The sequence below is a fragment of the Scyliorhinus canicula genome, chromosome 17, assembly GCF_902713615.1.
Source record: "Scyliorhinus canicula chromosome 17, sScyCan1.1, whole genome shotgun sequence".
Classification (NCBI taxonomy): domain Eukaryota; kingdom Metazoa; phylum Chordata; class Chondrichthyes; order Carcharhiniformes; family Scyliorhinidae; genus Scyliorhinus; species Scyliorhinus canicula.
The window spans coordinates 128071291-128083477 of record NC_052162.1 but is presented as its reverse complement, the minus strand read 5'-3'; the positions used below and the strand labels follow the sequence as shown (position 1 = coordinate 128083477).

General features: G+C 52.4%; 1 protein-coding gene across 1 annotated transcript in view; it reads left to right on the top strand.

Moving 5' to 3' along the window:
• Positions 1–3263: 3263 nt before the first annotated feature.
• LOC119951734 (zinc finger protein 536-like) overlaps positions 3264–12187 on the top strand; it is a 31127-nt gene continuing 22203 nt past the window's right edge. The window contains exon 1 of the mRNA XM_038775044.1: positions 3264–5236. Coding sequence (XP_038630972.1) covers positions 3268–5236 — 1969 coding nt within the window. The 5' untranslated portion in view covers positions 3264–3267. The remainder of the gene's footprint in view (positions 5237–12187) is intronic.

Below are 12187 nucleotides of genomic sequence, written 5' to 3'. Positions count from 1 at the left end.
GGAATCTCTCCGTCAGGGACCCCTTTTAAAGAGGAGTTCTCTGCGTCAGGGGACCCCTTTTAAAGAGGGGAGTCTCTCGTCAGGGACCCCCTTTTAAAGAGGGAGTCTCCTTGCGTCAGGGACCCCCTTTTAAAGAGGGAGTCTCTCCGTCAGGGACCCCTTTAAAGAGGGAGTCTCTCCGTCAGGGCCCCTTTTAAAGAGGGAGTCTCTGCGTCAGGGACCCCCTTTTAAAGAGGGAGTCCCTCCGTCAGGGACCCCTTTTAAAGAGGGAGTCTCTCTCCGTCAGGGACCCCTTTTAAAGAGGGAGTCTCTCCGTCAGGGACCCCTTTAAAGAGGAGCCTCTCCGTCAGGGACCCTTTTAAAGAGTGGGAATCTCTCCGTCAGGGACCCCTTTTTAAAGAGGGAATCTCTCCGTCAGGGACCCCTTTTAAAGAGGGATCTCTCCATCACCGAGATCCCTTCTAAACAGGTAAGACTGACAAAGTGCCATTTAATGCTCATTGAGCTGCCTGCCCTCTTGTTTGTTATTTTCGGAGGGGTATTAAGAACTTAGCCATTCGAGGGCTTCAGCTCGGCCAGAGCTGAATGGTATCTGTCACTGAATTGCTTGGGTTAGTACAGTGATCCGGAGGGCTTCACCTTCAGCTGCGGACCATGGATCGGCAGATCAGCCAAGTTGGCGACAGACAAACACTGCGCGACAGTCAAGAAGCACTCACACGCCTCGCCACAGCCCTTGAGGCGTCAGAAAACGTTTCAGCGCCAACGGCCGCACTTTTAATCACGCTCCCCATCGTGACATCCCTTCGCCACCACCCCAGGGAAGTTCCATTCCCGGCTCCAGCCACCCCCTTCGGCCCATCCTAATTGAATCCCTGCCCCTCTTAGTTCCCATGTGCTGCCGAGCTCTCACTATTGGCCCTGTCAGCGGTCCCTCAGAATCCTGATATCTTCTCCTCAAAGTCTCCTCTCAGCCTCCTCTTCTCTCCAAGGAAAACATCAGTGGTGCAGTCGTAGAGTTTTGACAGCACGGTAGCATGCCCTCGGCCCATCGTCTGCGCCGGCCATCGAGCACCTATCTCCCCTAACCCCATTTTCCACCACTTGGCCCACCGCCCTTGTACGCTGTGGGGTTTCAAGCGCTCGTCTGAACACTTCTTAAATGGCGAAAGGGTTCCCACCCTCCACCAGCCGTCGGGCAGCGGGTTTTCAGAGTCCCAGTTTCCTCTGGGTTTTCCTCAAATCCCCTCTAAACCTCCTATCCCTTACCTTAAATCTAACCCCCCCCCCCTCTTCCCCCTGATTATTGAGCCCTCTACTAAGGGGGGAAGGTTTCTTCCTATCACCCCTATCTATCTGCCCCTCGTAATTCTGTCCACCTACATTATCATAGAATCCCTACAGTGCGCAAGGAGTCCATTCGTTCCATCAAGTCCGCACCGATCGTCCTAGAGCGCTTAGGCCCATGCCCTGCCCTGTTCTACATAATCTTCGGACACTAAGGGGCAATTTAGCATGGCCAATCCACCTAACCTGCACATTTTGGACTCGATCAAGTCACCTTGAGAATCACTTCTCATTCTTGCGAATCTCCTCTGCATCCTCTCCAATGCCATCGCATCCTTCCCCACGTGTGGCGCCATCTCTGGATGAGGCTGAAGGTGGAAGCTCATTTTGCGCACAATGGGTAGCAGTGTGAGAATGACCGGGCACCGTGTTTTTGGTCACGTTGATCAAGCGGGCAAACATTGGGCCCACGAGGCGGGACACCGGGAATGGGACATCCGTATGCTCTTCTCCAAAGCAGCCCAATATGAATTTCCACATCCACCCCCACAGCAGGCAGGCTGGGCCCTCGGTTTTGTGGACCTCCTCCCATCGGCAGGCCCTCTGACCGTGCAGCACCCCCTCAGTACCGCACCGGAGAGTCAGCCTCGGGTCCTACATTCATAATACACTGGCCCATTGTTGCGAGGCCCCGTCAATATGTCCCTGGTAGGGTGGTCTGATATGGTGTTGAGCGTCCGGTGAGGATTCACTATGCATTCAGACTCCCTCACACTGAACGAGGGCTTCTCTCCAGGCCAAGGATAAAGAGCAATCTTCTTTTTTTTCAAATAAATTTAGAGTACCCAATTCATTGTTTCCAATTAAGGGGCAATTTAGTGCGGCCAATCCACCTACCCTGCACATCTTTGGGTTGTGGGGGCGAAACCCACGCAAACACGGGGAGAATGTGCAAACTCCACACGGACTGTGACCCAGGGCCAGGATCAAACCCGGGTCCTCAGCGCCATAGGCAGCGGTGCTAACCACTGCGCCATTGGAGGAGCAATCTTCTTTGACTGACATTCTTGCCTCTGTGCACTTTAGCCACTGCCAGTGATACATCGTCTCTCATACAGGATTCCGGCTCAATCACCTTCTTCATTGGCATCCACACTTTCTCTTAGCCCGTGCTGTGAATGTTTGATGGGACAGTGTAGGGGGAGCTTTACTCTGTATCTAACCCTGTGCTGTACCTGCCCTGGGAGTGTTTGATGGGGACACTATAGAGGGAGCTTTACTCTGTATCTAACCCCGTGCTGTACCTGTCCTGGGAGTGTTTGATGGGGACAGTGTAGAGGGAGCTTTACTCTGTATCTAACCCCGTGCTGTACCTGTCCTGGGAGTGTTTGATGGGGACAGTGTACAGGGAGCTTTACTCTGTATCTAACCCCGTGCTGTACCTGTGCTGGGAGTGTTTGATGGGGACAGTGTAGAGGGAGCTTTACTCTGTATCTAACCCAGTGCTGTACCTGTCCTGGGAGTGTTTGATGGGGACAGTGTAGAGGGAGCTTTACTCTGTATCTAACCCGTGCTGTACCTGTCCTGGGAGTGTTTGATGGGGACAGTGTAGAGGGAGCTTTACTCTGTATCTAACCCCGTGCTGTCCCTGCCCTGGGAGTGTTTGATGGAGACAGTGTAGAGGGAGCTTTACTCTGTATCTAACCCCGTGCTGTACCTGTCCTGGGAGTGTTTGATGGGGACAGTGTAGAGGGAGCTTTACTCTGTATCTAACCCGTGCTGTACCTGTCCTGGGAGTGTTTGATGGGGACAGTGTAGAGGGAGCTTTACTCTGTATCTAACCCCGTGCTGTCCCTGCCCTGGGAGTGTTTGATGGAGACAGTGTAGAGGGAGCTTTACTCTGTATCTAACCCCGTGCTGTTACCGTCCTGACGAATCCACGTGTTGCCAAGCTGACATTATGCCTGTTTCTTTCAGGAGATGGAAGAGGTTGCGTCGCCCTGCGAAGTCCCCACACTGGCGCCTGCGGCCAGCAGATCAATCAGCCTCCAGGGAGCGGTGGACCTCGCCTTGGGGATCAGGGAGCCGTACGATGTGAATGACCTGGATTCACTCTGGCCCGAAGGCGGGATGGACGTCTCCGAGCTGGACTACGAGGAGCTGGACCTGCAGCGGTTCTTCAATGGGCCGAGCCTTGGCCTGACGTCGCCGGGGCAGCTCGGGCAGGCCGAGGGCGGGAGGTCCCGTAAGTTCCCTTGCGCCGTCTGCGGCAAGCGTTTCCGGTTCAACAGCATCCTCTCGTTGCACATGAGGATCCACACGGGCGAGAAGCCGTTCAAGTGCCCCTACTGTGAACACCGAGCGGCCCAGAAGGGCAACCTGAAGATCCACCTGCGTACCCATCGGCCTGGCGGCGGCAGTGACGGCCGCGGCCTGGTCCGGCCCAGCGAGGAGAACCGCCTTCTGCTGGAGCTGGAGGAGAGGGCCAGCCTGCGGGAGCGGCGAGGTCAAGGGGCAGGGGCGGCCGTGACGGCAGCAGGGCAGCCGCCGATCCCCGGGAACTGGCCAGAGGCCAGAGGTGGTCCGAGGCTGGAGGAGGAGGAAGAGGAGGAGGAGGAGGAGGAGGTGGTGGAAGGTGAGGAGCCGCCGGCGACAGCGACGACGCCGGGAGTGGAAGAGGGGGAGGGCGCCACACCCCCGGCCCCAGCCGGCTTCCGCTGCAACTTCTGCAAGGGCAAGTTCAAGAAGGCGGAGGAGCTGGAGCGCCACGCCCGCATCCTGCACCGGCCCTACAAGTGCACGCTGTGCCCATTCGCCGCCGCCCTGGAGGAGCGCCTGGTTGAGCACGTGGAGGAGGCCCATCTGGCGCCCGGCCCCCGCGAAGCCCCCGAGGAGCCGAGCCTCCCCCCTCCACCGTCGCCTGCCTTCCGCTGCGAGGTGTGCGGGCAGGGATTCACCCAGTCCTGGTTTCTCAAGGGCCACATGCGCAAGCACAAAAACTCCTTTGACCACGGCTGCCAGGTCTGTGGGCGCCGCTTCAAGGAGCCCTGGTTCCTGAAGAACCACATGAAGGTGCACCTCAACAAGCTGGGCCTCAGGCTAACTCCCCATGGCAACGAGAGGAGGCGAGGGGGAGCCATCACGGCTGCCGCCGGGGCACCTAGGCCCCGCGGAACGGCGGCATGGGAGCCGGGCCTGCTGGCCTACAATGCCTTCTACTCGGGCCTTCTGCTGGCCGCCGGGCCGAGGCTGGAAGCAGGAGGAGGAAGCCTCCTGGGCAGAGCCAACGACAGGAGGGCTGCCCCCGGCCCTCAGCGGGAGGAGGGAGAGGGCAGGGGCTTGAAACCCGAGAAGCGCGCCCTCCTGGGCTTCCTGGACCTGGCGGTGCCCGGGGGTGGCAACTGCATCGAGCGACTCCAAGCAGCAGCCCAGGCAGCTGACGCCAACCCTGGTGGCCCACACCTGTGGCAGCTGGTGAGCCAGGGCCTGGCTCGGGATCGGGCCCTGCTGAGCCGGGACCTGGAAGAGGAGGAGGAGGAGGAGGAGCAGGAGGAGGCCGCTTGGCGGAAGAAGAAGCAGCAGCAGCAGCACCTCTCCCGGATGTTGGGCTTGCCCTGGCGGAAGAGTCTACCGTTGCCACCAGCCGCAGCCCAGACCCAGAACGGTGGGAGCGGACCCTCGGAGAGACGGGGCGGGGACGGGGGGCAGGAGAGGTCGACCACCTGCCCCAGCTGCGGACGGGTGTTCCGGACCTACCAGCAGGTGGTGGTCCATGCCAGGGTGCACAGGAAGGAACGCGCCGCCGACAGCGACCTGTGGTGGAGGGTACCGCTGGCTGGCTTCGGGCCTTGCGGCCAGATCACCGCCTCCGAGGGGAGGGACCCCTCAATGTCAGCAGGGCTGCCCAGCGAAGAAGGAGACGGTGGTGGCCTCCCAGCTGGACCTCAAGGTAGGACCCACTTCTTCTCCCCAACCCCTGTCTCAACCCCTCCCCCTTGTATGCTACAGTTATGAGGATAGACCTGAGAGCATGGTAGCATGGTGGTTAGCATAAATGCTTCACAGCTCCAGGGTCCCAGGTTCGATTCCCGGCTGGGTCACTGTCTGTGTGGAGTCTGTACGTCCTCCCCGTGTGTGCGTGGGTTTCCTCCGGGTGCTCCGGTTTCCTCCCACATTCCAAAGATGTGCGGGTTAGGTGGATTGGCCATGATAAATTGCCCGTAGTGTCCTAATAGTAAGGTTGAGGGGGGGTTGTTGGGTTACGGGTATAGGGTGGATGCGTGGGTTTGGGTAGGGTGATCATTGCTCGGCACAACATCGAGGGCCGAAGGGCCTGTTCTGTGCTCTACTGTTCTATGTTCTATGTTCTATAACAGCACAATTTATACCACCGGGCAGAGAAAGCCAAGGACATTTAATCAAAGTTTGTTTTCTAAATGATGACAGTTTTTGAATACATGAAGAGAATCCGCCATAATGGCGGGAAACAAGAAAGGACCTTCAGCTCTATGAAGGGACTAGACAAGGTAGGACAATTAATATCAGACAGGGCTGGATCATTTAGGGAAGAGCGAACATAATATGAGGACTGGGTTGTTTAGGGAAGAGTGATCATAATATAAAAGGATCCTTCAGGGAAGAGCGATCATAATTTGAGTAAAGGAACGTTCGGAGAAGAGCAATCATAATATAAAGGAAAGGAATTATTCAGGAACGAGTGATCATAATATGAGAGCAAAGGATCATTTAGGGAAGAGCGACCATAATATGTTGGAATTTCCTATTGGGTTTGAGAGTGGTGTGGCTAAGTCCAAAGCTAGGGTCTTAAAGTTTGGACAAAGCCAATCATGTGGATATGAGGGACAAGTTGGCTAAGATAAATTGGGAATCTAAATTAAAATATATGACAGTAGATGAGCAGTAGCAAACTTTGAAAGAAATAATACATAATTTTCAACAAATATATATTCCGTTGAGGAACAAATCCAGCACTGGAAAATTGCTACAATCATAGCTAAATAGAGACATTTTAACAAAGAACAAAGAACAATACAGCACAGGAACAGGCCCTTCGGCCCTCCAAGCCTGTACCGGTCATGATACCAAACTTTGCACTTCCTTGTGCAATATCCCTTTATACCCACCCTATCCATGTCTTTGTCTAGATGCCCCTTTAACGCCGTTAATGTATCTGCTTCCACAACCTTCCCTGGCAACGCGTTCCAGGCACTCATCACCCTCTGCGTAAAAAGCCTGCCTCACACATCTCCTCTACACTTTGCCCCACAGACCTTAAATCTATGCCCCCTGGTGGCTGACCCCTCCACCCTGGGAAAGAATGCCTGCCCATCCACTCTATCCATGCCCATCATAATCTTGGAGACCTCTATCAGATCATCACTCGACCTCCATCGTTCTAATGAAAACAGTCCGAGTCTATTCAGCCTCTCCGCATGGCTAACAGCCCCCAGACCAGGCAACATCCTGGGAAACCTCCTCTGCACCTTTTCCAAAGCCTCCACATCCTTCTGGTAGTGTGTCGACCAGAATTGTGCGCAATATTCCAAATGCGGCCTTATCAACATTCTATACAACAGTAGCGTGACTTGCCAATTTTTATTCTCGATGCCCCGTCCAATGAAGGGAAGCATTCCGTATGCTTTCTTGACTACCTTGTCCACTTGTGTTGCTACCTTCAAAGATCTGTGAATCTGCACGCCAAGATCTCTCTGACTTTCTATATTTCTAAGAGTTTTACCATTTACGGTATATTTCCCCTCTATGTTAGACCTACCAAAATGCATTACCTCACATTTGTCTGGATTAAACTCCATTTGCCATTTCTCTGCCCAAGTCTCCAATCTATCGATGTCCTGCTGTATCCTCTGACAATCCTCAACACTATCTGCCACTCCACCAACCTTGGTGTCATCGTGAACTTACTGATCAGACCGGCTACATTTTCCTCCAAATCGTTTATGTACACCACAAACAACAGAGGCCCCAGCACAGATCCCTGTGGAACACCACTAGTCATAACCTTCCATTCCAAAAAACACCCTTTTAGCGCTACCCTCTTCCTTCTGTGACCCAGCCAGCTCTGTATCCATCTTACCACCTCACCTCTGATCCCGTGTGACTTCACCTTTTGTACCAGTCGGCCATGAGGCACCTTGTCAAAGGCTTTCCTGAAGTCCATGAAAACAACATCCACCGCCCTCCCCTCATCAATCACCTTTGTCACCTCCTCAAAATACTCAATCATGTTAGTGAGGCACGACCTCCCCTTCACAAAACCATGCTGGCTATCACTAATGAGTCCATTTGTTTCCAAATGGGTATAAATCCTGTCCATGAGAATTCTCTCCAATAATTTATCTACTACTGACGTGAGGCTCACCGGTCTATAGTTTCCAAGATTATCCCTGCTACCTTTCTTAATCAGAGGTACCACGTTAGCTATTCTCCAGTCCTCTGGGATCTCACCTGTAGCTAATGATACAAAGATGTCAGTCAAGGCCCCGGCAACTTCCTCCCTTGGTTCCCTCAGTATTCGGGGTAAATCCCATCCGGCTCAGGAGACCTATCTACTTTAATGTCTTTGAAAGACCCAATATCTCCTCCTTTTCTTTTTTTTTAAATTTAGAGTATCCAATTAACTTTTTCCAATGAAGGGTCAATTTAGCATGGCCAATCCACCGACCCTGCACATCTTTGGGTTGTGGGGCTGAAACTCACGCAAACACAGGGAGAATGTGCAAACTCCACACGGACAGTGACCCAGAGCCGGGATCGAACCTGGGACCTCGGCGCCATGAGGCGAAGCCACTGCGCTACTGCGCTGCCCTATACCTCCTCCTTTTCGATGTTAGCATGATCCAGACAGTCCACACACCTTACCCAAGAATCATCTTCCACAAAGTCCCTTTCTTTAGGGAACACCGATGCAAAGTATTCATTTAGTATCTCGCCCATTTCCTCTGGCTCAACACATAGATTCGCCCCACTGTCCTTAAGTGTCCCAATCCTTTCCCTGGCCACCCTTTTGCTTTTTACATATGAATAAAAAGCTTTGGGATTCACCTTAATCCTACTTGCCATGGACTTTTCATGACCCCCTCCTCGCCCTCCTAATTTCCCGTTTAAGTACCTTCCTGCTTTCTTCGTACATCTCAAGGGTTCCGACTGTCCCCACCCTTCTAAACCATATAAAAGTCTCCTTTTTCTTTTTGACGAGGTTCACAATATCCCTCGTTATCCAATGCTCCCTAAACTTCCCTTACTTATCCTTCATTCTCTCAGGAACGTGACTTTCCTGAATCCTAACCCACGATCGCTTGAAAGACTCCCGCATGTCCGATGTTGATTTACCCTCCAACAGCTGCACCCAATCCAAATTCTTCAATTCCTGTCTAATGTTTTCGTAATTTGCCGTTCCCCAGTTTAGCCCCTTAACGCGAGGGGTACCCTCATCCCTGTCCAAAAATATCCTAAAGCTTTTGGAATTGAGGGCAGCACGGTGGCGCAGTGGGTTAGCCCTGATGCCTCACGGCGCCGAGGTCCCAGGTTCGATCCTGGGTCTGGGTCACTGTCCGTGTGCACTTTTGCACGTTCTCCCCGTGTCTGCGTGGGTTTCGCCCTCACAACCCAAAGATGTGCAGGGTAGGTGGACTGGCCACGCTAAATTGCCCCTGAATTAGAAAAAATGAATTGGGTACTCTAAATTTATTTTAAAAATTTATGGAATTGTGGTCACTACTTCCAAAATGTTCTCCTACTGAAACCTCAACCACCCATCCAGGCTCATTCCCCAATACCAGATCCAGTACTGCCTCTTCCCTAGTTGGACTATCTACATATTGCATCTAGAAGGCTTCCTGGATACACCTTACAAACTCTGCCCCATCCAAACCCCCAGCATTGAGTGAGTCCCAGTCAATATCGGGGAAGTTAAAATCCCCCACCACAACAACCCTGTTACTTTTGCACCTCTCCAAAACTTCTCTATCTGCTCCTCTATCTCTCGCTGGCAGTTGGGGGGCCTGTAATAAACCCCCAACATTGTGACTGCCCCTTCCTGTTCCTGAGCTTTCAGAGTGGATAGTCAGGGATTCTTTCCCAGGGTAGAGGGGTCAATTACTAGGGGGCAGAGGTTTAAGGTGCGAGGGGCAAGGTTTAGAGGAGATGTACGAGGCAAGTTTTTTTACACAGAGGGTAGTGGGTGCCTGGAACTCGCTGCCGGAGGAGGTGGTGGAAGCAGGGACGGTAGTGACATTGAAGGGGCATCTTGATAAATACATGAGTAGGATGGGAATACGGACCCAGGAAGTGTAGGAGATTGTAGTTTAGTTGGGCAGCATGGTCGGCACGGGCTTGGAGGGCCGAAGGGCCTGTTCTTGTGCTGTACCTTTCTTTGTTCTTTGTTCTTTGTTTACCCAGATTGCCTCATTGCATGAGCCCTCCAATGTGTCCTCCCGCAGTACGGCTATAATATTCTCCTTAACCAGTAATGCTACTCCCCCACCCCTTTTACATCCCTCTCTATCTCTCCTGAAGCATCTATATCCTCCAACATTCAGCTGCCAATCCTGCCCTTCCTTTAACCATGTTTCTGTGATAGCCGCAACATCGTAATTCCAAGTATTAATAAGTGTTCTAACTTCATCTGCTTTACCCGCTATACTTCTGGCGTTGAAACAAATACACTTCAACCCACTGCGTTTTATTTATTTTTTCATCGAGAATTCACGGCCCTTTGAGTGAAGTCATTCCTCCTCATTTCTGTTTTGAATCTGCCATCACTTAGCCTGAAACTATGTCCTCTCGTTCTAGAATGTCCAACAGGGAACTACCCATCCTACATCTACCCTGTCAGTCCCCCTTTAGCATCTTATATACCTCAATGTGATCTCCTCTCATTCTTCTAAACTCCAGCGAGTATAGGCCTAAACTGCTCAATCGCTCCTTCATCCCTGGACTCAACCTAGTGAACCTTTTCTGGGCCGTCTCTAATGCATTTACATCCTTCCTCAAGTAAATGGACCAAAACTGAGCACAATGCTCCAGATACCGTCTCATCAATGACCAGCACTTATTGCTCATCCCTAATTTCCCCTTGAGAAGGTGGTGGGTGAGCCGCCATCTTGAACCGGCTGCTGTCCCTGTGTGGTGTGGGTAACACCCACAGTGCTGTCAGGGAGGGAGGGCCAGGATTGTGACCCAGCGACAGTGAAGGAACGGCCGATATATTTCCCAGTCAGGATGGTGAGTGTGGGGCTCGGAGGGGGGGAACTTGCAGGTGGTGGAGTTCCCCATGTGTCTGCTGCCCCCTTGTCCTTCTAGATGGTAGAGGTGGTGGGTTTGGAAGGTGCTGTGGAAGGAGCCTTGGTGAGTGGCTGCGGTGCATCTTGTAGATGGTACACACACTGCTGCCGCTGTGCGTCGGTGGTGGAGGGAGTGAATGTTTGTGGATGGGGTGCCGATCAAAGCGGGGCTGCTTTGTCCTGGATGGTGTCGAGCTTCTCGAGTGTTGTCGGAGCCGCACTCATCCAGGCAAGTTGAGACTATCCCATCACATTCCTGACTTGTGCCTTGTAGATGGTGAACAGGCTTTGGGGGGAGTCAGGAGGTGAGTTACTCTCCGCAGGATTCCCAGCCTCTGACCTGCTCTGGGAGCCACAATATTTATATATTGCTGGCCCATGTTCAGTTCCTGGTCAGTTGAACAATCAGATCTGATCGGGCAAAGTCAGCATGGATTTACAAATGGGAAATCATGTTTGATGAACTTGTTGGAGTTCTTTGAGGATGTTACTGACAAAAGTGACAAAGGGGAGCCACTGGACGTAGCATACTTAGATTTTTGGAAGACTTTTGATAAAGTGCCCCACAGGAAATTGATTCGCAAAATAAAAGCACATGGATAGGAGACAATGTATTGGCAGGAATTCAGGATTTGTTAAGAAGAAAACGGAGAGGAGGAATAAACTGATCATTCTTGCATTAGCAGGTGTGGTGGTATGATTAGCATAGCTGCCTGCCATTGGTGCAGAACACCGGCTTACCATTGGCCCTGGTCGGTCATGTGCCTCTCGACCGGTTGGTTGAGACCAGTCATGTGACGGCTCCCCGATTGGTCGAGAGGCTGAGTTAACCCCGCCTCCAGGGCGGAGTATAAATACCCAGTACTCCCGGCGGTCGTCCATTTACTGTAGTCGATCGCAGGGCTAACATCTAGCTGATTAAAGCCTTACTTTTGTACAGCAACTCGTCTCGCGTTCAATTGATGGTACATCAATTTAATCACATCAACAGGTTGTGGGTCCCACAAGGATCAGTACTTGGGTCCCAGCTGTTCACAGTTTATACAATGATTTGGATGTGGGGACCAAATGGAATCGTTACAAGTTCACAGATGACGTAAAGCTCGGTGGGAATGTGTGTTGTGAGGAAGATGTAAAACGGCTGCAGGAGGATTTGGACAGACTTAGTGAGTGGGCAAGGACATGGCAGATGGAATATAATGTGGAAAAATGTAAGATTATTACTTTGGTCGGAGGAACAGATGAGCAGAGTATTTCTGAAATGGTCAGAGATTAGAAAGTGTAGATGTACAAAGGGTGTCCTCATCAATACGTCACTGAGGGGCAGCACGGTAGCGCTGTGGTTAACGCTGTCGCCTCATAGCTCCAGGGTCCCAGGTTCAATTCTGGTCTTGGGTGACTGTGTGGAGTTTGCACTTTCTCCCCATGTGCGTGTGCATTTCCTCCGGGTGCTCCGGTTTCCTCCCACAGTCCAAAGATGTGCAGGTTAGGTGGATTGGCCATGATAAATTGCCCCTTAGTGTCCAAAAGATTAGGTGGGGTTTCAGGGTTCAGGGGATAGGGTGGAGGCGTGGGCT